The sequence below is a fragment of the Engystomops pustulosus genome, chromosome 4 (assembly GCF_040894005.1).
Source record: "Engystomops pustulosus chromosome 4, aEngPut4.maternal, whole genome shotgun sequence".
In the NCBI taxonomy this organism is placed as follows: domain Eukaryota; kingdom Metazoa; phylum Chordata; class Amphibia; order Anura; family Leptodactylidae; genus Engystomops; species Engystomops pustulosus.
Genome location: NC_092414.1, coordinates 181969223 through 181994318, shown reverse-complemented (window position 1 = coordinate 181994318; position 25096 = coordinate 181969223). Strand labels below are relative to the sequence as shown.

At 41.9% G+C, this 25096-nt stretch overlaps 1 protein-coding gene across 3 annotated transcripts in view; it reads left to right on the top strand.

The window, feature by feature from the left end:
* Nucleotides 1–25096, top strand: part of UNC5D (unc-5 netrin receptor D) — a 448185-nt gene that overhangs the window by 386104 nt on the left and 36985 nt on the right. For all 3 annotated transcript variants that reach the window (XM_072148810.1, XM_072148811.1, XM_072148812.1), the window contains 2 exons: nt 6607–6834; nt 15154–15303. In XM_072148810.1, coding sequence (XP_072004911.1) covers nt 6607–6834; nt 15154–15303 — 378 coding nt within the window. The remainder of the gene's footprint in view (nt 1–6606; nt 6835–15153; nt 15304–25096) is intronic.

Here is a 25096-nt window from a genome sequence, read left to right as displayed (position 1 = left end):
TACGGCCGTTGTCACACACAACCATTCCCGGCTTGAGGTTCAGCGGTGCCAGCCACAGATCAGTCTGCGCCGTGATGCCCTGTAATAGCTCTTGGGCGGTGTGCCTTTTGTCGCCTAGGCTCAGCAGTTTGAGCACCGCCTGCTGTCGCTTAGCGACGGCACTGCTGCTGTGCCTAGAGCTACCGACTGATGGCGCCGTGCCCACGGATGGTAGTTCGGAGGAGGAGGTGGAGGAGGGGTGGGAGGAGGAGGAGGCATAGTAGGCCTGAAACACCTGGACCGAGGTAGGCCCCGCAATCCTCGGCGTCGGCAGTATATGAGCAGCCCCAGTGTCAGACTCGGTCCCAGCCTCCACCAAGTTAACCCAATGTGCCGTCAGCGATATATAGTGGCCCTGCCCGGCAGCACTCGTCCACGTGTCCGTGGTCAGGTGGACCTTGTCAGAAACGGCGTTGGTCAGGGCACGGATGATGTTGTCTGACACGTGCTGGTGCAGGGCTGGGACTGCACATCGGGAAAAGTAGTGGCGGCTGGGGACCGAATACCGAGGGGCGGCCGCCGCCATGAGGTTGCGAAAGGCCTCGGTCTCTACTAGCCTATAGGGCAGCATCTCCAGGCTAAGCAATCTGGAGATGTGCACATTAAGGGCTTGGGCGTGCGGGTGGGTTGCACTATATTTGCGTTTCCGCTCCAGCGTCTGGGGTATGGAGAGCTGAACGCTGGTGGATGCTGTGGAGGATCGTGGAGGCGACGATGGGGTTTTTGTGCCAGGGTCCTGGGCAGGGGGCTGACTAGCAGCTGACACAGGGGAAGGAGCAGTGGTGTGCACGGCCGGAGGTGAACGGGCTTGTTGCCACTGAGTGGGGTGCTTAGCATTCATATGCCTGCGCATACTGGTGGTAGTTAAGCTAGTAGTGGTGGAACCCCTGCTGAGCCTGGTTTGGCAAATGTTGCACACCACAGTCCGTCGGTCATCCGGTGTTTCCTTAAAGAACCTCCACACTTCTGAAGATCTAGCCCTCGCCGCAAGAGCCCTCACCACGGGAGCTTCACTAGTTGACAGTGGCGCTGATGCACCAGCTCTGGCCCTGCCTCTCCGTCTGGCCCCACCACTGCCTCTTCCAACCTGTTCAGGTCGAGGACTCTCCTCCGTCTCAGAAGCACTGTGTTCACCCGGCCTCTCAACCCAGCTTGGGTCTGTCACCTCATCATCCTCCGATCCCTCAGTCTGCTCCCCCCTCGGACTTCCTGCCCTGACAACAACTTCCCCACTGTCTGACAACCGTGTCTCCTCATCGTCGGACACCTCTTTACACACTTCCACTACGTCAAGAAGGTCATCATCACCCACAGACTGTGACTGGTGGAAAACCTGGGCATCGGAAAATTGCTCAGCAGCAACCGGACAAGTGGTTTGTGACTGTGGGAAGGGTCCAGAAAACAGTTCCTCAGAGTATGCCGGTTCAAATGCCAAATTTTCCTGGGAGGGGGCAGACTGGGGGGGAGGAGGCTGAGGTGCAGGAGCTGGAGGAGTGGGGATTTCGGTGACATGGGTGGACTGCGTGGAAGACTGACTGGTGGTGGACAAATTGCTCGAAGCATTGTCAGCAATCCACGACATCACCTGTTCGCACTGTTCTGGCCTCAACAGTGCTCTACCACGAGTCCCAGTAACTTCAGACATGAACCTAGGGAGTGTAGCTCTGCGGCGTTCCCCTGCTCCCTCATCAGCAGGTGGTGTCTCACCCCGCCCAGGACCACGGCCTCTGACCCCTGCAGTAGTTGGACGCCCACGTCCCCGCCCTCGTCCTCTACCCCTAGCCCTCGGGTTAAACATTTTTAAAATGAGAGTTATAACTTTTTTTTTTTTTTTACTTCTTTTTGTTTTTTTTTGTGTTTTTTTGTGTTTTTTTTTTTTTTTTTGTGTTTTTTGTTTTTTTTTGAGTTTTTAAAACCAAACAATCCTATCCTATTGCTATGGCTATTTTCTAGCCAAGTATCAAAGGAAGCACACTACTATGCCAGATGAGATGACACTGAGTTAGTGCCTAATAGAAATCCAACCCCTACTGAATTTTGCCACTTCGGCCTTTGCTATGGATATGTGCGCCACTAAGCGCAGAACACAGCGGTCGCAAGTCTCACTACAAATTGCTCAGAATTGGCAAGTACATGCACTGCAGAAACTACAGCCACCAGCAGATCAACCAGAAATCAAATATATAGAACGCTACTGTAGGCTTCAAGAAGCCGTTTGTATTCTCCTATGGCTATTTTCTAGCCAAGTATCAAAGGAAGCACACTACTATGCCAGATGAGATGACACTGAGTTATTGCCTAATAGAAATCCAACCCCTACTGAATTTTGCCACTTCGGCCTTTGCTATGGATATGTGCGCCACTAAGCGCAGAACACAGCGGTCGCAAGTCTCACTACAAATTGCTCAGAATTGGCAAGTACATGCACTGCAGAAACTACAGCCACCAGCAGATCAACCAGAAATCAAATATATAGAACGCTACTGTAGGCTTCAAGAAGCTGTTTGTATTCTCCTATGGCTATTTTCTAGCCAAGTATCAAAGGAAGCACACTACTATGCCAGATGAGATGACACTGAGTTATTGCCTAATAGAAATCCAACCCCTACTGAATTTTCCCACTTCGGCCTTTGCTATGGATATGTGCGCCACTAAGCGCAGAACACAGCGGTCGCAAGTCTCACTACAAATTGCTCAGAATTGGCAAGTACATGCACTGCAGAAACTACAGCCACCAGCAGATCAACCAGAAATCAAATATATAGAACGCTACTGTAGGCTTCAAGAAGCTGTTTGTATTCTCCTATGGCTATTTTCTAGCCAAGTATCAAAGGAAGCACACTACTATACCAGATGAGATGACACTGAGTTATTGCCTAATAGAAATCCAACCCCTACTGAATTTTGCCACTTCGGCCTTTGCTATGGATATGTGCGCCACTAAGCGCAGAACACAGCGGTCGCAAGTCTCACTACAAATTGCTCAGAATTGGCAAGTACATGCACTGCAGAAACTACAGCCACCAGCAGATCAACCAGAAATCAAATATATAGAACGCTACTGTAGGCTTCAAGAAGCTGTTTGTATTCTCCTATGGCTATTTTCTAGCCAAGTATCAAAGGAAGCACACTACTATGCCAGATGAGATGACACTGAGTTATTGCCTAATAGAAATCCAACCCCTACTGAATTTTGCCACTTCGGCCTTTGCTATGGATATGTGCGCCACTAAGCGCAGAACACAGCGGTCGCAAGTCTCACTACAAATTGCTCAGAATTGGCAAGTACATGCACTGCAGAAACTACAGCCACCAGCAGATCAACCAGAAATCAAATATATAGAACGCTACTGTAGGCTTCAAGAAGCTGTTTGTATTCTCCTATGGCTATTTTCTAGCCAAGTATCAAAGGAAGCACACTACTATGCCAGATGAGATGACACTGAGTTATTGCCTAATAGAAATCCAACCCCTACTGAATTTTCCCACTTCGGTCTTTGCTATGGATATGTGTGCCACTAAGAGCTAAACACAACGGTAGCAAGTCCCCCTGCTAATTCCTCACAAAATGGTAAAAGATGCAAATTAAAATAAAAAAAGTAGAACGTTATTGTAGCCCTAAGAAGGGCTGTTGGGTTCTTTGAGAATCACTCCTGCCTAACAGTAAGCTAATAGAACACCCTAACGCTTTCCCTGACCAGCAGCAGCTCTCTCCCTAGCGGCATCCAGAGACAGAATGATCCGAGCAGCGCGGCCAGCGGCTAGTCTATCCCAGGGTCACCTGATCTGGCCAGCCAACCACTGCTATCGACGTGTAAGGGTACCACGTCATGCTGGGTGGAGTGCAGAGTCTCCTGGCTTGTGATTGGCTCTGTTTCTGGCCGCCAAAAAGCAAAACGGCGGGAGCTGCCATTTTCTCGAGCGGGCGAAGTATTCGTCCGAGTAACGAGCAGTTTCGAGTACCCTAATGCTCGACCGAGCATCAAGCTCGGACGAGCATGTTCGCTCATCTCTAATCCTGAACCCAGACTTAAGCCAGAAGTTTGGGTTTGGTATTTGGACTCCCAAAGGTCCAGCACCAATCATGAGTGTTGCACTAGGCACCTGGGAATGGCTATAGAGGAGCAGTTTCCTCCCACCGCTCCTCCATGTGCCCTTTATAAATATATGAATAACTCCCTTTACTTGGAAGTGGCAATAGATAAGCAGGGGGTGTCGCTAAGCCAAGTGATGGGCATTTTCATATATTTGAAAGGGACACCTGGAGTAGCGGTCTCCCAACGGTGGGGGGGCACTGCTCCTCTATAGCCACTCCCAGGGGACAAGTGCCTAATCACAGAGCACATGGCATTGAAAGGTACTATATAACATATCTTTTTTTCTTTGGCAGTGTATGAACTATGCTCTGTGGGGACTAGGGGTGTTCTAAAAATAGGTCTCCTGGTGACAGGTTCCCTTTAAATTGTGATGAGTGGACCGCTCTACTGGATTTCAAATGCCGCCACTGGATTTTAGAGCGGCATTGGTAATTGGTAATTGGTACCAGAACCAGTAGCGGGCGTTACTGTCAGGTAACACCCGCCCGTAGCAGGCGTTAATGTCAGGTAACACCCATTCGAGGATTGGCTGAACTTGGGGAACCTGAACGAGTCAGCCCCTACAATAAATGTGATATTTTAGGGGCTGTGCAAGTTTTACACCTGATGTTCAACATGCCAAAATTACTAAGAGGTTCCAACCTCATAGCAACTCATGTGTGCCAGAATTGAAACTAATGCAAGGTCTGGCCTATAACCTAGCTCGCCTTTTTCCCCACCATGCCGAAAAGTGACTCAAAATGGGCCATGTACCAAAAATCTGGATCGCCAGCCATGATACTTTTGCATCAATTTATTTAAAAGACTTCATGTAAACAGCAAAGATTTAAACAATTATGTTAAAAAAAATCTAAATGAAAAAGAAATCACTAAAATAATAAAAAAATCTTATCTCTTTGAACACAAGTTTGAAGTACAGACTTATTTCAGCAGATTATGTACAGCATGTGCCATCCAACCTATGAAATTATGAGTTGTAGCTATCTCACAAAACCTGATGTTTCCGCTGAGGTAATATTTTTCTGCATCAGTAGTCCAGGATCACAACATAATTCTTTCCAGTTGGTTGCTACGTTATAAATATTTTTTGTGTAGTATAAAAAATTATTGCCAACAGATAGAGCGGAATATAGTCCAATGAATTGAGCAGTGGGTGATGCTCATAGGAAACAAAATATGCCACGTTTTTTTTTCTTTCCAATATATCTAAAATAGAAAATTAAGTAGATTTACAGTAATAATCTTAATGTTAAAAAGATTTTATACTTTTGTGTACACAGCTCCTGTGCAGACTCACTGCAATGACAACACAAAAACCCTGCGTAGCCTATACTATGTCACTATACTATTTTTACCACATATTTGGACTAGTCTAAAAAAGGAAAGAATGTGGAGTTACAAAATATCAGCAAGGTTCCCCAATAAAAAGAAACCTTTTTAAACATTTATCTATTGATATCCATAAGTGCCCATAACTTTCGGAAAACAACCTTCCTTTGAGTTGAATCTGAATGTTATGGCTGTCATTATGAATCATAACCAAGCCTGTTCCTTTGTTTTGGTGTGGATGATGCTGCTAACATCATCTATTGGACACTAGTGTTGGACATCGGGTCATGTGCCCGTCAGATACAATTATTTTGGGGGCCCAACCACGATCAGTCACTAGAAAACAGACGCTTATAGCAGTGCTGGCAAACCTTTTAGACACCGAGTGCCCAAACTACAACCAAAACCCACCTATTTTTCGCCGATGCAACAATTTAAGCAATAATGTATTACTCCCTGCTCTGTCAGGGAGTTTATACTGTATTGGCACCTGATCACACCAATACAGTAGAAAAAAGGAGAAGAAGTTTGGATTATCATTGTAGCTTCCTTCTAGGGTCCTGGGCTTCCTCGGTCTGCAAGAGGCCTCGAGTCCTGTCTGGCAAACTCTGTCCTGGGGTGATGGCGCAGGTGCCCATAGAGAGGGCTCTGAGTGCCACCTCTGGCACCCATGCTATAGGTTCACCACCACTGGCACCCATGCCATAGGTTCACCACCACTGTTTTATAGCCTCCAAACTTGGTTGTCTTCTGCTGGACGAGCTTGGATCCTCTGGAGAATCCTCTGCTAGGAGACTCAAACACTGTCAGCTTTTTCAGTGAGCTTTCCTTCTTCAAGGGAAGAATACTTATGATCATTCTGCACATGGGCAGGTCCCTGGAAATGAGGTTGGGTACATATCTTATGTAGTGAACACTAAGGTTTATGGTGCATATGGAGACCAATGGTTCATGCACCATAGGTTCCTTGAAAATTATGGACACAAAATTTGCCAAATTTCTTATTTTATAACAGATTTTTCATCATCTTTTATCATGTCAATGAGTACTTGATTAAATGACCAATGCAATAAACTCTATGTAATGTATGTAAAGTTGGAATTATAAGAAAACTGAACCTAGCTCTTTATCTCTTCTTCAGGAAGTAATGTCCACTGATGATGAAACCACTTCCTTTTACTGCCTTTTGGATCCCTTTGCTTGCCATATATTAATGGACAGCTTTGGTACTTATGCTTTGGTGGGGGAACCTCTCACAGACTGTGCAGTTAAGCAGCTCAAAGTAGCTGTGTTTGGCTGCATGTCCTGCAATTCCTTGGATTATAACCTGAGGGTTTACTGTATCGACAACACCCCATGTGCATTCCAGGTAAGAACCTCTACATTTCTAAGTCTATAACATTTGGTTATGGTCAAATATTTGTTTCGGTTATCTCAAATGTATGAACGCAAATATAGTGGAAAAGTTCTACTAAACATCTAAGATTATTGTTGGAAGTTCAACTTTTATTTATTTAAGATCACAAAGTTTACATGAAGTACAAATAAGCTGGGGGCTGAAATAAAGATAAAATGGCATAATATATTATTGCTTTACCCCTTATCACCAAATCCCCTGAAATTTTATGCCTCCTTAACAGTTGTAAGAGGGATATGACCAATGGTCTGGTCCCTTCTCCTGTGTTTGAGCTCAGAGGGTCAAGTTATGGAATAGAAAATTAGTTTTTTTGTTTTATACTGTATGTATTTTAGTGTTTCATGGCGGTGGCCAGGAATTTTGGTCGTCCCTCTCTTGCCCAGTTTAACTGGGAAGAAAAAAACAGTAATCAAGGGGAGAGCTCAGGAAGTGAAACTGAGCAAGTTTAGTAGCAGTAGAAATTGTGGACATATTCATGTCATTTACATATAAATCAAACTAGTGATTTCTAACATTATGGATATAGATTTTATTTTCTTATAATGCAGGGAACTTTACCAACTCCTAAACTTCAATAGCCACGTTTATGTTAAAATAGTGACCATTTGGTATACAAAGGGGGACATGTATCATAAGTCTGTCTTTGTCTGTCTTTGTTTTGACACTTTTCATGGCTTTTTTGCTGATCAGATGTATTGATACATGTGGCATTAGGGCTGTAGTGAATTTGTGACTTTTTAAAACAAAAGTTTCAAAAAGTCTCCAAAAATCACAAGCAGTTCCCCAACTAATTTCTAAGCCTGGTCAGGGGCAGCCGAAGATTTGCGGCAAAATATGTGACTTTCACATCTGTATTCAGGTGATAACTGAGGGAAAACTGCAGAAAACTAGACAATGGCAAACCTTGAAGAGAGACTGTTTTAGGTGCTAACAAAAGTTCCAAATGGACACAACCTCTATGAGAAGTCTCAAAAATTTAAGTTTGATACATGCCTCTCATAGAGTCAGTAATTGACTTAGCATAGTGTTTTTCAATTGTGTTGGAAAGATATGAAACTATCTTTTTTAGAAAGATTCAGAAAAAAATGGATCACATGATAAAAGTTAATGGCAGACATTCAGAATACAGGCGGTCCCCGACACCCAAATTACAGATGACACCTAGTTACAGACAGACCTCTCTACCCACTGTGACCTCTGGTGAAGCTCTCTGGATGTTTTACTTTAGTGCCAGGCTGCAATGATCAGCTGTAAGGTGTCTGTAATGAAGCTTTATTGATGATCCTTGTTCCCATGACAGCACAAAATTTTGAAAATCCAATTACAATTATAAAATATATCAGTTCTGACTTAAAAAGTCAACTTAAGAACAATACCAAAGAACCTTTCTTGTACGTAACCTGGGGGTTGCCTGTAGTCACATGGGTCTGGGGAATCTCTTACATGTAGCTTATGTACAAAGCTGCTATGAATTGAGCAAAAAAATATCATACATATAAAAGACCAATTTTGGCAAGATCTGAAAAACCTAACCTGGCAAGAATTAGAAGGATCAGACATAATGGGGCAGATTTACTTATCCGGTTCCATTGCGACCCCGCGGTGCGTTGTCCAATGTGGATTCAGGTCCGGTGCGATTCACTAAGAACGTGCGTCCAAGTTCCTTCTTGTGTCGCTGCTGCGCCAAGGTCCGCCGGAGTTCATCTGCTTCTTCCTGGTGCATGTGAGTGCTTGATCTTGCGACACAAAACCTTTTTTAAATTCCGTGGTTTGTCTGAATCCGTTGGGTTGTCCAACGGCCACACCCCCCGATATCTGTCGCGTGCAAGCCAAAATCCCGGGGCAATTCGGCACAAAACGGAAATATTCAGGAAACCCTACGAAAGTGCGTCCAATGGACCCTTAGTAAATGTGCCCCATTGAATCCCACTTTATCTTTAAGAGGAGACTGGCCAATGCTAGAGGTACTTTGCAGCCACTATCTCACCTCTGCCCATTCTAAATACAACCCTCAAGCTGAACATTCATGTGTTTACAAAAGTGAACATGAATGAGTTTTTGTCTGACAGCTATTGAAGGTGTACGGCTACATAATAAAGCATAATAAAACTACTTACATCAAATCAACACATAACGCAAAGCCTATTTCTTCTTCCAAGATGAGATTACGCAGCCTCATACAGCTTGAAAAGTCACAAGATCACATGGATTTTAACAAATTTTGACACCGTGCAATTCAAATGAGATTGCATTCAGTTTCTATCAGCGAGTCTGTGATTAAAATTTGCAAATGAGAGTTTATGCGCTGAGTAGTTTCCTTTCTAGGATCCAGTTGTTCATAGAAGAGACACCAAAAACTGAAAAAAAGGTACAATAATGTTTGGCAAGGGTGGAACCAGTACACGACTTTGAAATTTGGTTCTTCACACCTGATGCCTGTGTATAGATGAGAGGAATAATATCTTATATGCTTCTATACACACAGCCACTCTCAATTTTTCTATTTTGATGATCCTCGTGTAATTTATTCTCTGGAAGTAGAGATTGGGCGTAAAAAAAAATTAAGCACCGGGAAAGATTTCTGGAGCAAAAAGGTGTCCTCCTCCCCGTACCCTCTAAAAATGATCAAGCAGTATAATCATTGGAGATGCTACAGAGAGCACAGACTGTGAAAGAGGAGAAGGAACACTTTTCCAGCCTGAAAATTGCATTCATTTTAATCGGAGACAAAAGGACAACGTTTCAGTCTCATCAGGTTGATCATATGAAGGACAAATCAAAGCGAATCCTCTGCCTTTGTTCTTATAATAAAATGAGAGTGTCAAACATAGCAATTGCTCACTTTCCAAAAATGATCTATGTTTCCGATGCGCCGTGTCCTTTCCTAAAGACGCCGGTTCTCTGATGCACATTCTGGTTACTCTATATGACCTAGTATTGTACATACCTGTAAGCTATCGGGATAAACATAATGTACTGCAGCTGTCTTCACCCCTGAAATAGCTTCAGCTCCGAGGAATAGTATTTGCAAACTATGGAAACAAATGTGTGGTGATTACCTTGCACAAGCTCGGGAAAAAAAAAAACAACAAGGAGGTTAATTAGGCTTCCGAAATGTTTACCGCGTAGTTCAGGAAGTGTTATTTTGAGCAGTTTTAATTGCTTTTTTAGTCACATTTGTTTTTTTAAAGAAAAAAAACTATTCTCTTAAATCACATTCTGGAAACAGAAAGATGAACTTACAAAGCCCAGTCAAGCAACATGCTAATGAATGTGGAAGTCAGTGATGGCCCATTTTACTGATTTTGACAATAGCTCATAATATGTGAATGTTTTCAGGGATGAAGTTTAAGTGTCTGGGTCATTAAGGATGACGTGAAGAATACACTGGTTCTCCTGACATTGTAAGCTTTCACCGTACAGTGATTTATTTTATCTAAAAATATGGATGACCTTCCTCAATTTTAGGTCCTTATCATCATATTGGTGGTGGTATAAATACCCATATCCCTCACAGATCAGCTTTACTCAGCAGTAGTGATGAGCAGAACTATTCTGGTTTGTAGAATTTTGCCAAACTTTGAACAACAGTTTGATTCAGGTACCCAACCGTGAACAACCCCTGGTTACTGGCACATATTGTTGGCGTTAGCCCCTTAAATGTTGGCAGCTGGTGTTTTACAATTTGTGCCGACAGAGCTGTATATTAAATTTAAATGCTGATGGCACATGTGTGCTGTCATTTTCCCTAGGATTGCCATTCCCTGATGATGTAAAAGTGGACATAAATAAGTATAGAAGTAGGGCATCCTAAGTATAGGTCCTTATCATGATAATTGTTGAGAGGGGGGACGATATTCCCGAATGTAGGATTTTATTGCCTAAAAAAATGATATTGAGCTCTTATAGGGGTCATGACACCTAGTGAGATGTTGGTGATAGCATAGAGCTACATGGTCATATGGTATCATACTGGATTGGTGAATACTAATATAGGAGAGTAAAGTGAAAGTTATGTGACATTCTGTTGAGACTCAAATCAATAGTATATCCCAATCAATATGACCCCTAGCAATCAATATCATTTTTTAGGAGATAAAATCCTACATTTGGGAATATTGTCCCCCCTCTCAACTGTTATCATGATAAGTACCTATACTTAGGATGCCCTACTTCTATACTTATTTATGTCCACTTTTGATTTTATCATTATTTCTTAAAGTACATCTAGACTAGACTGCCCCAACTTAGCTGCTCATTAGGGTCATTATGGTCTCTATGGGATGGCTCCATCTCATTACCTATAAACACCCCCACTCGCAAGAATCTCCCTCGTTTTGCCCGCTCATCTGCAGACAGCCATTGAAGTCAACCCACTGTTTGCAAGTCTTGAGTAAGCGGGATCATGGAGTTCTTGCGCAGTCGGCTGTATACCAGTGTGGTTGCACAAGGAAAGTATGATTGGGGCAGGACATCCAAATGGCAAAACTTGTCAGTTTACTGGACCTAGGGACTTCAAAGATGTGGTATGCACACTTTTGCAATTATTAAGTATTTATTTTAAGCATCTAAAATAAAGTAGATCAACATTTTTTAGGTTGGATTGCTTAAAAATATTTTGAGATTTAATTTATACATCACCTATACATATCTATTTATCTCCATGGATCAGACTACAAACAACCCCTGTGTGTAGTCTGATCCTGTAGTTACTTGCTCAGCTTTCTCTTTTGTTTTAGAACAATAAAAATGCTCTTATAAAAGCTTACAGGAAGTTGGTAAAATGGACATTTTTGCACAATTACCAGCATTTGCTAAGCATATTTTGTATGTAAATTACACTGTCAAACTATTACATGTATTCAGTCTTTTTCTTATATTTAGATTTTTTGATGGAGTTAGAGGAGTATCCTGTCATTTCACATCTATAGAATTTCATTAAAAGGATTTCATAAATTCTCATACTCGCAAAGAAGAAATTTGTGTAAATGGAGGCTGAGGATTCACAGTGACAGCTTCCTCTTAAAAGCAACAAAAATATAATTTGATTTTGCAGCTTGTCAACTCTGAAAAATAGCAACGATTTCAGAGCCAAATCATTTATTGCTGGAGTTATACCTTTGAGTTGCCAACATTTGGCAAGTATGCCCATAGGCAAGTCATGCTTCTTATCACAGAAAATAATATGCCTGATATGCAAGAGATTTAGGATATGTCTACATTGGACAGAAGGTTTCTCTGCCAGCATACACAGATATAAGTTTTTGCAACTTTTTCTTTTGTTGGAAAAACAAGCTGTTGGGAAAATGTGTCCTCATTCAAGCGAAACTCCGATATTTTCGTTCACAAATCAATAGCTTTTGGAATGCAGGACAACTGTGTCTACTGCTTTAGTTACCTATAACCACCAGCTTCTTTACTATCCTCCTCAGTTTAGCCTGTCCCTGCAGTAGCTGTGTCCACTGGCTGCGCCACCTATGTCTGTAAAACAAAGGGGCTTATTTACTTTCACGCAACACAAATCTGGGGGCGGGCCGTCGGCCATCCGACGGATTCAGACTAAGCGCAGGATTTAACATTGAAATTTGTGTCGCAAGCCAAGTACTTACATGCAACGGGAAGAAGAAGTTGAATGGACCTGAGCGGGGAGCGACACATGCAGGATATCAGGCGCAGGATCTACGTGGATCGCGGCACAGTGCATCATCGTCGGAGAGTCCGCATCGTGCCTCGGACTGGTAAGTAAGTGTGCCCCAATATCTTATATACTGGATGGATTGGGAGGTCATGTGATGATCTCTGTGCGTAGCTAGCAAAAGAGCAATGTCTGTGCAGATCTGTGAATAAGAAGTGTCCTGGAAAGAAAAGTGAGGTACAAGGGTTCACCTGTTTAATATGAGTCCCTCAATGCTAGTCTGTGATTCTGCAGAACGTTCGCTGTCTCTATCTCTCTGCACTTCAAGCTGTGTCACCAGTGGGGGGGGGGGGGGTGAGCAAACACCAAACCTAGACTTCTGCTCATCCCTACTTGTAATATATCTAATTAGAGCAGAGTGCTATTTCTCCTACTTCTCCACTTACTATGGCTCTTATCATCCTTCAGCCTGCTTTTCACTCTGAAAACTCTGCTGAATTATTAGTTTCCAGCAACAAGGGTCATCTCTATTCAGAGTGGAGGTGGTAGTGAGACACATTACAAATTATCTTTTTCAACTTTTTCTAAAAAATCTAACTGTGTCCTCATTTAAGCAAAACTCTGATATAAATATGTATAAATCAATAGCTTTTGGGATAGGACAACTTTGTCTACTACTTTCATTACCTATTTCCAGCAGTTTCTTTGGTATCCTCCTCAGTTTAGCCTGTCCCTGAAGTAGCTGTGTCCCCTGGCTGTGCTACCTTTGTCTGTGAAACAATACTGGATGGAGTGTATACTGGATGGATTGTATACTGGGTGGATTGGGAGGTCCTGTGATGATCTCTGTGTGTAGCTAGCAAAAGATACTGGATACTGGATGATTCAATTATTTTTTTCTCGTGACAATTAAAGAAATGAAGTAGAAACTTCATATCTGCATCTAGATGATCCATTAAAGATCATATGTGCAGTATCGTGAATGAAAATTCATGTCTGTCATACTACAATTTTAAGATCTCCATTTTTCTTTTCTCATAACATTACATAAGACAGAAAGACAAGCTAAATATACAACCTCAGCTCCGCTATGAGGGAATTCTGCATTGTAATATCAAATGTTTCTATATACTTTGTAATACAAGTCTTCATCATGTACTTTGGGTTATAGACATATAATATGGACTGCAGGCTACAAACTTTGAACAATTACTTTTTAATTCGGAAATATTTTGGAATTACCAAAATACTGACAGGTCAGGCTTCAGTCTGCGTTAGCAGTTCTGTTGAGAGTCTATCATCATTACAGAATGCTGCTCTATCTTTCTCCATAAAATGATAGATATCATAACGTATCCCAGCAGATTTCATAGTCATCATTGATGTCCATCATGAATTAGACTCGCTATCATTTTCAATTTTATGCCCCTATGATGAAAGAGAAAACCAGAGCAGACAATGGGGATGTGAAAAGAGCCTGAAAGGGGTTTTGCAGGAATCTAGAAAATCACCAAGGAGGTCGGGGTAGAAGAGAAAGAATGCATACTTACCCTACAGCGGTTCCTTGCATCACTCCAGTACAAGGCACAACCTGAAGTTGGAGGGGATCACAGAACCCACTTTAGCCAAGCAATACCTTGCAATACCTTGCCGCTCGTTAGATCATGCGGGTCTAATGCAATGGTGGGGGGCTTCAAAGGTTTCCAGACACAAAGGGGCTCATTTGCTAAGGGTCCGCGGACCGTATTTTCATCGGGTTTCCTGATGATTTCCATGTTGTGCCGCATTGAACAGGGGTTTTTAGCGCACGTGATTGGATTTTGGTGCATCAGCGCCGGCTTTCATGCGACACAAATTGGGGGACGGGCCGGCGGACGATCTGACGGATTCGGACAACGCGCGGGATTTAACATCACAAATTGTGTCACAAGATCAGTACTCACATACACCAGGAAGAAGAAGGTGAACTTCGGCGGACCTAAGCGGGGAAGTGACATATGCAGGATCTCGGGCGCACAATGTTGGTGAGTCACGCCGGACTTCATCTTCGCCGGAACGTCCGGATCGGGGATTGCGGTAGGACCAGGTAAGTAAATGTGCCCCAAAATCTTAAATATAGCTTTAAACTACACCAGAAAAGGAAGACAGTAGACTCTCACCCAGTCACTTGAAACAGAGCTGTGTATTAGGGGATGGGGAATGTGGTAACAACTTTTTTTGCAACCCCTAGAATGCTAAATCCACCCCTGCTTACAGTGTATTATCTAAAAAGCTATCAAGAAACATAAATGTGCACAGTGGAATAACACATTCAGCCCTGCTACATCTGCCCAGTAATAAAAGATGATATCAAGGTTTGTCACGCCATAACCCGATTTAGTGGAGGCTGAGGTGTATCATGGATCCGTGTGCCGGTTATTAGGATTCTGCCTGCATTCCATTACAGCAAAACGACAGCCGGAGTAAAATGTGGCCGCGGCTGACACTAATAGCTTTATTCTTTTGTCTTTATATGCGTTTTATGATCATTTTAATATAGCGGCCAAGTAGGATGACATTATTCCAAATGCCACTCAAACACCTTATAAAACCCTGTGGGTTCATCCTCTTATTGATTTCTCCTGTTGCTGTTGTAGGAAGTGCTTTCTGATGAGAGACATCAAGGTGGACAGCTGCTGGAAGAACCAAAGTTGCTTCATTTCAAGGGGAATACCTTCAGCATCCAGATTTCTGTTCTCGACATCCCCCCCTTCCTCTGGAGGATCAAACCATTTACTGCATGTCAGGTAGGAGAAGCGCTCGTCTTTGCTGCTATAGATCTCTTCTCTCCTGACGTACTGCAGACGCGCCGAACAACAATCTAGACTTTCGCTTTTTTTTTTTTTTACTTAATACTCATTGATTAATAGCTAATGCATTTAGTGCTGCTGGAAGGGGATCAGATGAACAGCAGTAATGATTATTAAAGACTCCTGAATCCATCATCTCTCTCATGCTAGGAGTATCCCATCCCTGACCGAAGACAATAGCGTCAGCAGATTTGGGAGGACAGAACAAGTATGGGAAGTAGAGGTGTGTAGTATAATAAGCTAATATCAAACATGCTTCTAGAAAGATCCAGCAGCACTATCTGATGTACTATGGTGGGTGCAGGCGTCCTAGGATCGGGCCTCAGATTCTTCAGTAATAAAAATCCAATAACGGGCAGCACTCCAAATTGGGAAGAAAAGGTGATTCTTTTTTATTCCATAATGAGCAACTACAGCAACGTTTTTAATATCAAACATGGTGACCACATGTACCGTGTGACTGGCTAAGACATTTGGGATGTGAACCAAGCACTTAGGTCATATATTTAGGAATATTTGAAAGGGAATACAATGGATGGGGACTGATTTATTTTATTACAATGAGAGTTGTTACATAAGTGAGTGATGTATCTTACACCATGCATCATGATCCAGTGTATTGTCCAAAGCCCACCCCTTGCTCACTCCGGATAGATATTTGGCAGCATGGGGGTAGCCTGGCCAGAATTACAGGGGGGCAGTGCTCCCGCAAACCCCAGCATGAGTATAACATTTCCCAAGAGTGTAACACCCTGCACCCAGTGATTTCCTCAGCAGTGACTTTTCCTTGAGGGGACCCCCCACTGCTGATCTTCTGCTGCCCCCATGTGATTCTGGCCAGGCTACCCCCATGAAGGATCACATGTAAGTACAGCACCAGGAATTGCGCATATTTTTCACCTAAAATAAAGTTTAGTCACAAAATCATGCCGGCACTCACAAGTGATTAACATGATGAAGGAACTCAACTCATCACAGATGGTTTCAGCTTGTTATAATTCAGGTGCAACAATCCTCATTGGGTTGCAAAACTAAAACTAGTGTGCGACAACTGTGTTAGATCTGGCCCAAACAGTATACAGACACTTACAGCACATGCACACATACACAGACACTCATATAGAAAGATGATATCTAGATGCTCACATATAATACAGACAAAACAATGCAGTACATGTACCCACAGATGGATTCACACATTCAGTGAATGCCCACAATCATCATACACAGACCCTTATATAGAAGGATAACAGATAGATAGATGATAGATAGTACACTTACACATACATGGATACATCAATATGGTACATACAGTACACATACAGTGCATGCACAGCAAACAGTCATGGCCAAAAGTTTTATGAATGACACAAATATTATATTTTCCCATGATCTGTTGCCCTCTGGTTTGTCAGATGTTTTTATCACATACAGAAATACAAGTGCAATCATATTATGAGTAACAAAAGCTTTTATTGACAGTTAGAATGAGTTACTGCAGTAAGTCAATACTTGCAGTGTTGGCCCTTCTTCTTCAGGACCTCTGCAATTCTCCCTGGCAGCTCTCACTCACCTCCTGGAGCAAATCCTGACTGATAGCCGTCCATTCCTGCACAATCACTGCTGCATTTTGTCACAATTTGTTGGTTTTTGTTTGTCCCTCCGTCTCTTGATGATTGACCACAAGTTCTCAATGGGATTAAGATCTGGGGAGTTTCCAGACCATGGACCCAAAATCTCTATGTTTTATTCCTTGAGCCATTTAGTTATCACCTTTGCTTTATGGCAAGGTGCTCCATCATGCAGGAAAAGGCATTGTTGATCACCAAACTGTTCTTGTACGGTTGGGAGAAGTTGCTCTTGGAGGACATTCTGGTACCATTCTTTATTCATGGATGTGTTTTTAGGCAAGAATGAGAGAGCAGATTCCCTTGGCTGAGAAGCCACCCCACACATGAATGGTTGCAGGATGCTTTACAGTTGGCATGAGACAATACTGGTGGCATTGCTCACCTTGTCTTCTCCGAACAAGTTGTTTTCCAGATGTTCCAAACAATGGAAGGGGATTCATCAGAGAAAATGACTTTAGTCATCAGTCCTCAGCAGTCCACTCCCTGTACCTTTTGCAGGATATCAGTTTGTCCCTGATATTTTTTCTGGAGAGAAGTGGCTTCTTTGCTGCTATCCTTGACACCAGACCTTGCTCCAAGAGTCTCCGCCTCACAGTGCGTGGAGATGCACTCACACCTGCCTGCTGCCATTCCTGAGCAAGCTCTGTACTGCTGGTAGCCACATCCCCAAGCTGAAACACTTTTAAGAGACGGTCCTGGCGCTTGCTAGTCCTTCTTGGGCGCCCTGGAGTCTTTTTGGCAACAATGGAACCTCTCTCCTGAATTCCTTGATGATGTGATAGATTGGTGACTGCGGTGCAATCTTTCTAGCTGCGATGCTCTCCCCTGTTAGGCCAGTTTTGTGCAGTGCAATGATGACTGCACGTGTTTCTTTAGAGATAACCATGGTTAACAGAAGAGAAACAATGATGCCAAGCACCAGCCTCCTTTTAAAGTGTCCAGTGGTGTGATTCTTACTTAATCATGACAGATTGATCTCCAGCCCTGTCCTCATCAACACCCACACCTGTGTTACTGGAGCAATCACTGAAACAATGTTAGCTGCTCCTTTTAAGGCAGGCCTGCAATGAAGTTGAAATGTGTTTTGTAAAAATTAACATTTGTATCATTCTCAAAACTTATGGCCATGACTGTACACATGCACACATACTCATACTCATGGATAATTTGCATTCGATTACCAAGAAAGCACAGAGTAAATAGTAGGTCTGTGCAGAAACTGTAGGCACAGAAGGATCGGAGAATGTTTGTAGATCTTTCATATTATACTATTAACAGTAAATTGAAATAAAAATGAGATACTTGTTAAGATGATTTCTATTTATGGAACAGCTCTGTAAATGAAAATGAAATTAAGAATTTTCCATATTCTAATCATAAAAATATAATAATTCTTCAAAGTTTTTTTTTTTTTATAGATTGTGACAGATTTTTCACATTTTTAAAGTTTTGAATGTCACTCATTAAAAAGAACGCTTCATAACAGTAACATTTAGTAAGTACTGCACATGTACGGTACATTTGCAATCACGATTGAACTGGAACTAATTGTCAAGTTTAGCGCCGTGGTTGCTTGACAACCATTTACACAATGCAACACTCAGCACGTCATTTCCTCTCAGAGAAAGCAATCATTGTTTTGTAAAAGATGTTTTATCATAAAATGATTTATATTTGTGTATCTGTTGTTTAATATGTCACAGTTGAGTGGGCAATTTTATAAGAAGTACAGGAGAAAATACTGCAAGGTCCTTTGACCTATCCGTTTCATTGTGATGTCACTTCCTAAACATGTGACACCAGTTTTAAAGTTTTAATATGTATATTAGTTTATGTCATTTTTACCTGATGAAGGCTCCAGACCAGAGCCAAAACACGTTGTAAACATAAAAACACGTTGTAAACATATATTTCAATAAGAGCAAGAACTATAGTTGGTAGACGCAGTGCCCTCAGAGGAAGAGATTATATGTGTGTAGTGTGTAGTCTGGTGTGTTGTCCTCCGGAAACTGTGGACTCATCTTCAGGAGAGGCTTCCTTCTGGGAGGACAGCCATGCAGATGACTTTGATGTAGTGTGTGGCTTTTGCCCTGAACACTGAAAAGCTGAACCCCCACCTTTTAACAATGGGTGGATCATGTTTACTAAATTTTCGCCATGTCCTTTTCTGAGTGGAACCTCTCTTGTTAAATCACTGTATGGTCTCAGTTGCAAAATCTTGGCAATATGCATATAGCCCAGCACATCTTTTTGTAGAGATCCTTAGAATTCATTGCCATGAGATGCCATGTTGGGCTTCAGTAACCAGTATAAGAGAGGGTAAAAAGTGGTAACACAAAATTTACCACACCTTCTTCCAATTGACACCTGAGACTTTCTTAACACTAACAAGTCAATGAAACGGAGGGAGGGAAATCGGCTGCTTGTGCACAGCTTTCACATTTTCTCTTAGGTGTGTACTCACTTGAAGTTAATTTTAGGGTGAGCCAAATGTACACTCTTAAACAAGTTGTACCATGAATACTCTATATGATCCCACAGTTGTCCCATGAAAAGATATATCACAATATTTCAGATAAAATGATGCTCACTTTACTAAGCCACTGTATGTCTTCGTATAAGCTGTGAATCTTGCCCAGGAGTGCTTTCACATTCAGTAAACATATGCAAAGTGAATGAATAAATAAATACCGACACTTGGTGTTACCATCCTTTTCCTTCAAAACAACATCAATTGTACAAAGTTTTTGAAGGACCTCAACACGGAGGTTGTTTCAAACATCTTAGAGAACTTACCACAGATCTTCTTTGGATGAAGTCTTGCTCAAACCCTTCTGTCTCTCTGTGTGATTTCACACAGAGTCCATAATGTCGAGATTTGGACTTTAAGTAATTTTCAGTTTCATCCTATATCTCCGGACAAGCTATGTCCTCTAAAAAAGCCTTACACCAGCATAATTGTTGGGAATACCAATGAGATGGCGTTGCACGTATAACTATAATTCCTTGACTCTCTTCCAACATAATGTACGATATACATAGACTTGTTTTTCCCCAAATAGTTTTATAAGTCAAAATCCATCCTATTTTCAAACATAAAATGGAACTTCAGGGTGCTATGAAAAGTGAGAGAGGCATTATAACAATGTAAATTCTTGGGCATTAATCTTTATGGTGTATCCAATTCATACACTGCTAAAAGTTCCATGAGTGCCGTAGACCTAAGTAACTATTAAAATTTACTACTTAGAGATAAAATGCAGATGAAAGAACCATTACTTTATAACAGCACAGTATATAAAAAAGGGAAGTGATATGCTGAAGTATCATAAAACCCGCCGGGAAGAAATGGCGTACAGAGGCTGCGGTGATTTAGGGAATGGGGCCTTAGTTTTAGAAACTCAAAGGCATTTTAAGGGTCGCGCAGAATTATGGTTTACCGTGAGGTTGAAGCAACGAAGAATCTTTTTATCTCCGACTTCTGAATAAGAAAACTGAATTTTTACAGTAATGTATTCAGCCGGCCGCAGTTTTCGCCGTGTTTATGACGCTTTTAGTAAAAAGAATTAAATAACATACATATTATATCAAATTCTAGCGCTCTGCCTGTCACAAGCAGTGACAGGCCTAATGTAGGCACAATAAAGAAATATTAGCTTTGCTTTTAAAATGGTAGCAATTTTTAGCAGACACATGTAAGGATTGCATTGTGATTTCTGTTATGGCTTTCTTTCCGCGGCCCGTCGCTGCCATCAGCTGCGTACAACGCAGTGACTACATTAAGAAGCTATTTATATCATGGCTGAAGAACTAATGGATTCTGAAAACAGCAAAAAACCTTAGTCGAAAATAAAATTTCAAATATGTATATACATATGTATGTATTTGTAGACTACAATAGAAGCGCAACAAACCTAATGTAAGCAATAAAAAGCATTAAGAGACAACATAAACAAAAACCTAAAGCTCATTCCGAATAATATAATTATCATTAGACTCAGCATTATATGAGATTTTCTCTTTCCTATTGAACACAACCTAAACCTGTGGTTATCTAAGCTCAGATTAGTAGAACAAAAACCTTTTACAACTAAATCGGTGTATAAAATGTAATCTATAAATGTAAAACAGAAAATAAATCACAGAAATTATATTTAGTTTTTTTCTGTTGTTCCAGTGTCTATTGTAGCTTTAGCGATGTCTTCTTGTGAAGGACGAGTGACCTGGGCAAAGCTGCCACAATGTAGATGATATGTGTGTGCACAAAAAAGATAAGGGTCAAGGAGTAAGAGTTCTCTACTTGTAGCCATTGATGCTCCACTAGAGGATTCTGGGAAATATAACCCATGCCTCTTTCTTAACCTTGTAAGGCAGACCACTTACCATCAAGCATGACTTTCAGGAAGCCTAGTGACATGATTGGGGATTTTATTTCAACAGGCTTGATCATCTGCAGTCTGAAAACCTGGAAAACCTCTTTTGTGATGTACGACATCATCAAACTGTACAGTTAATGCCATTGACATGAAGTATTATGGAGTAGTATTATCATAAGATCCTAGAAGATTGTCCCACTATTAGAACCTGTCATTGCCTATTAATATGATATGCCTGTTGACAGAATATGCTGGAGGTCAACCAATGGGACCATCAATGATGGTGAAAAAGCCAGACCTCTGTGAATATTATTTTGGTCAAGTGAACCAATAAATTCTACCTTACGCAGCACCATAGAAGTGAATATTGTGTTGGTCTCGCATTAGCACTGCTGGCTCCAATCACAGAGGGAATTTGGTTCTCTTTACTCCCAATCGTTGCTCGAGAGGCAATAGGTTATAATGATCAGGCAAAAGAAAGAATATTTTCTTCAAGAGAGTAGACTCAGTAGAGCAGTAGATAAATCCTAAAACACCAAGTAAATTCAACAAAAATAAAATAAAAAGTGTCTCTGCTGCAACTCTATTCGAGGTTATTTTATATAATCAAACTTAGACACAAAGATAGTTCTATCTCAGCAAATATCTATAATGGAAATAGTCCATAAAAAGAGCTTTGCACAGTAGGGATGTCTCCGAATGCCTCCGAAAAAAGCCTGAATTTGGTGAAACATGGGCCGGACAAAATGTCCTTTGGATTGTACTGATTTTTCAATGTGCTTTATTATTGGAAACTTTGTGAGTATAATTTAAAACAGTTTTAATACTTACCTTCTCAAGAGGTTATGCACTATGGATCCATCTTGATTATATTTAGTCTTAGAGAGCTGTGGACCTCGGGAGGGTTGACTCAATAGGTAGATCCCCATAGCAAGAAATCTGAGAAAGAGGCTAGAAGCAAAGGGGGGCATTTATTAGAGTTGTCAGAGGTAAAACTGTTCTAGTTGCCCATGAAAACCAATCACATATGTTATTTTATAAACAGCTGTGGGAAAATGAAAGCTGAGCTCTAATTGGCTGCCATGGGCAACTAGAACAGTTCTACTCTCAGACACTTCTGATAAATCTCCCCCTTGGATTCATGCACAGGTTTTGATGGACTATTTATATTACTAATATTTGGTGAGACCGCATGTTATTTGTGCTGGATTTTGATTATTAAAATCACCTAAATGATGCTGCAGCAGAGATACTATTTACTACAATGATGAGCCAATTGATTTAATGTCTGGATTAAAGGGGTTGTCAACTTTGCTTCATGCTTCCTGTACATGCTTCCAATGTATGTCTTAGGACCTTAAAATTAGGACATGAGGTCCTAGATGGTAAAGCATGCACAGACTAGTCATGGTCACTTGGGATCACATGACCACATGCTTCCCCTGCCCTTTTATGGACAGGAAAGGTAGCTGATGATGTAAAAGGCTTTCCTAAACCAGAAGCTTTACTTTCAATTTCAAGAAAATGGTGTAGAACATGTATATGTTTTAATAATAATAATTCTTTATTTATATAGCGCACACAGATTACGCAGCGCTGCACAAAGCATGGCAAACTCCCTGTCCCCATGGGGCTCACAATCTAAACAACCTAACAGTATGTTTTGGAGTTGTATTGGTACCTTTTATTTTGCACCCCAAAAATTACAAGGAACATTAAGTAATGTGGCAAATCCCTTTAAAGGGTTTACTTAAAATTTGGAGCTTGTGTTTTTTGCCATACAAGACTTATCAGATATATGATACTCTATATACAGTACAATGCCTAAATCAAAATATAGGGGGACATGTATCATAGTTTGGTATCTCTGAGGTGAATTTTAGAGACTTTTGGCTGCTCTTTTTGCGCCTTATTATGATCCTGTCTTTTTACTTGGTATACATGTTCATCTTTGCCTGTCCTGACAGGCGCAAATTTTGGATTATTTTTGCGACTTTTTGTTGCAAATGTCTCAAATCCACATGGACACAAACCATCTGAGGGTGTTATATACAGGAGAGGATACAAGCCATGTAAGGGGGTTATATACAGGAGAGGATACAAGCCATCTGAGGGTGTTATATACAGGAGAGGATACAAGCCATGTGAGGGGGTTATATACAGGAGAGGATACAAGCCATGTGAGGGGTTATATACAGGAGAAGATACAAGCCATGTTAGGGGGTTATATACAGGAGAGGACACAAGCCATGTGAGGGGGTTATTTACAGGAGAGGATACAAGCCATGTGAGGCGTTATATACAGGAGAGGACACAAGCCATGTGAGGGGTTATATACAGGAGAGGATACAAGCCATGTGAGGGGGTTATATACAGGAGAGGATACAAGCCATGTGAGAGGTTATATACAGGAGATAACACAAGTCATGTGAGGTGGTTATATGCAGGAGAGGATACAAGCCATGTGAGGGGTTATATACAGGAGAGGATACAAGCCATGTGAGGGGTTATATACAGGAGAGGATACAAGCCATGTGAGGGGGTTATATACAGGAGAGAATACAAGCCATGTGAGAGGTTATATACAGGAGAGAACACAAGTCATGTGAGGTGGTTATATACAGGAGAGGATACAAGCCATGTGAGGGGTTATATACAGGAGAGGATACAAGCCAGGTGAGGGGTTATATACAGGAGAGGATACAAGCCATGTGAGGGGTTATATACAGGAGAGGATACAAGCCATGTGAGGGGTTATATACAGGAGAGGACACAAGCCATGTGAGGGGGTTATATACAGGAGAGGACACAAGTCATGTGAGGGGGTTATATACAGGAGAGGATACAAGCCATGTGAGGGGTTATATACAGGGGAGGATGCAAGCCATGTGAGGGGTTATATACAGGAGAGGACACAAGCCATGTGAGGGGGTTATATACAGGAGAGGATACAAGCCATGTGAGGGGTTATATACAGGAGAGGATACAAGCCATGTGAGGGGTTATATACAGGAGAGGATACAAGCCATGTGAGGGGGTTATATACAGGAGAGGGTACAAGCCATGTGAGGGGGTTATATATAGGAGAGGACACAAGTCATGTGAGGGGGTTATATACAGGAGAGGATACAAGCCATGTTAGAGATTATATACAGGAGCGGATACAAGCCATGTGAGGGGTTATATACAGGAGAGGACACAAGTCATGTGAGGGGGTTATATACAGGAGAGGACACAAGTCATGTGAGGGGGTATATACAGGAGAGGATACAAGCCATGTTAGAGATTATATACAGGAGAGGATACAAGCCATGTCAGGGGTTATATACAGGAGAGGACACAAGTCATGTGAGGGGGTTATATACAGGAGAGGACACAAGCCATGTGAGGGGGTTATATACAGGAGTGGATACAAGCCATGTAAGGGGTTATATACAGGAGAGGATGCAAGCCATGTGAGGGGGTTATAAACAGGAGAGGACACAAGCCATGTGAGGGGGTAATATACAGGAGAGGATACAAGCCATGTGAGAGGTTATATACAGGAGAGAACACAAGTCATGTGAGGGGGTTATATACAGGAGAGGACACAAGCCATGTGAGGGGTTATATACAGGAGAAGATACAAGCCAAGTGAGGGGTTATATACAGGAGAGGATACAAGCCATGTGAGGGGTAATATACAGGAGAGGACATAAGCCATGTGAGGGGGTTATATACAGG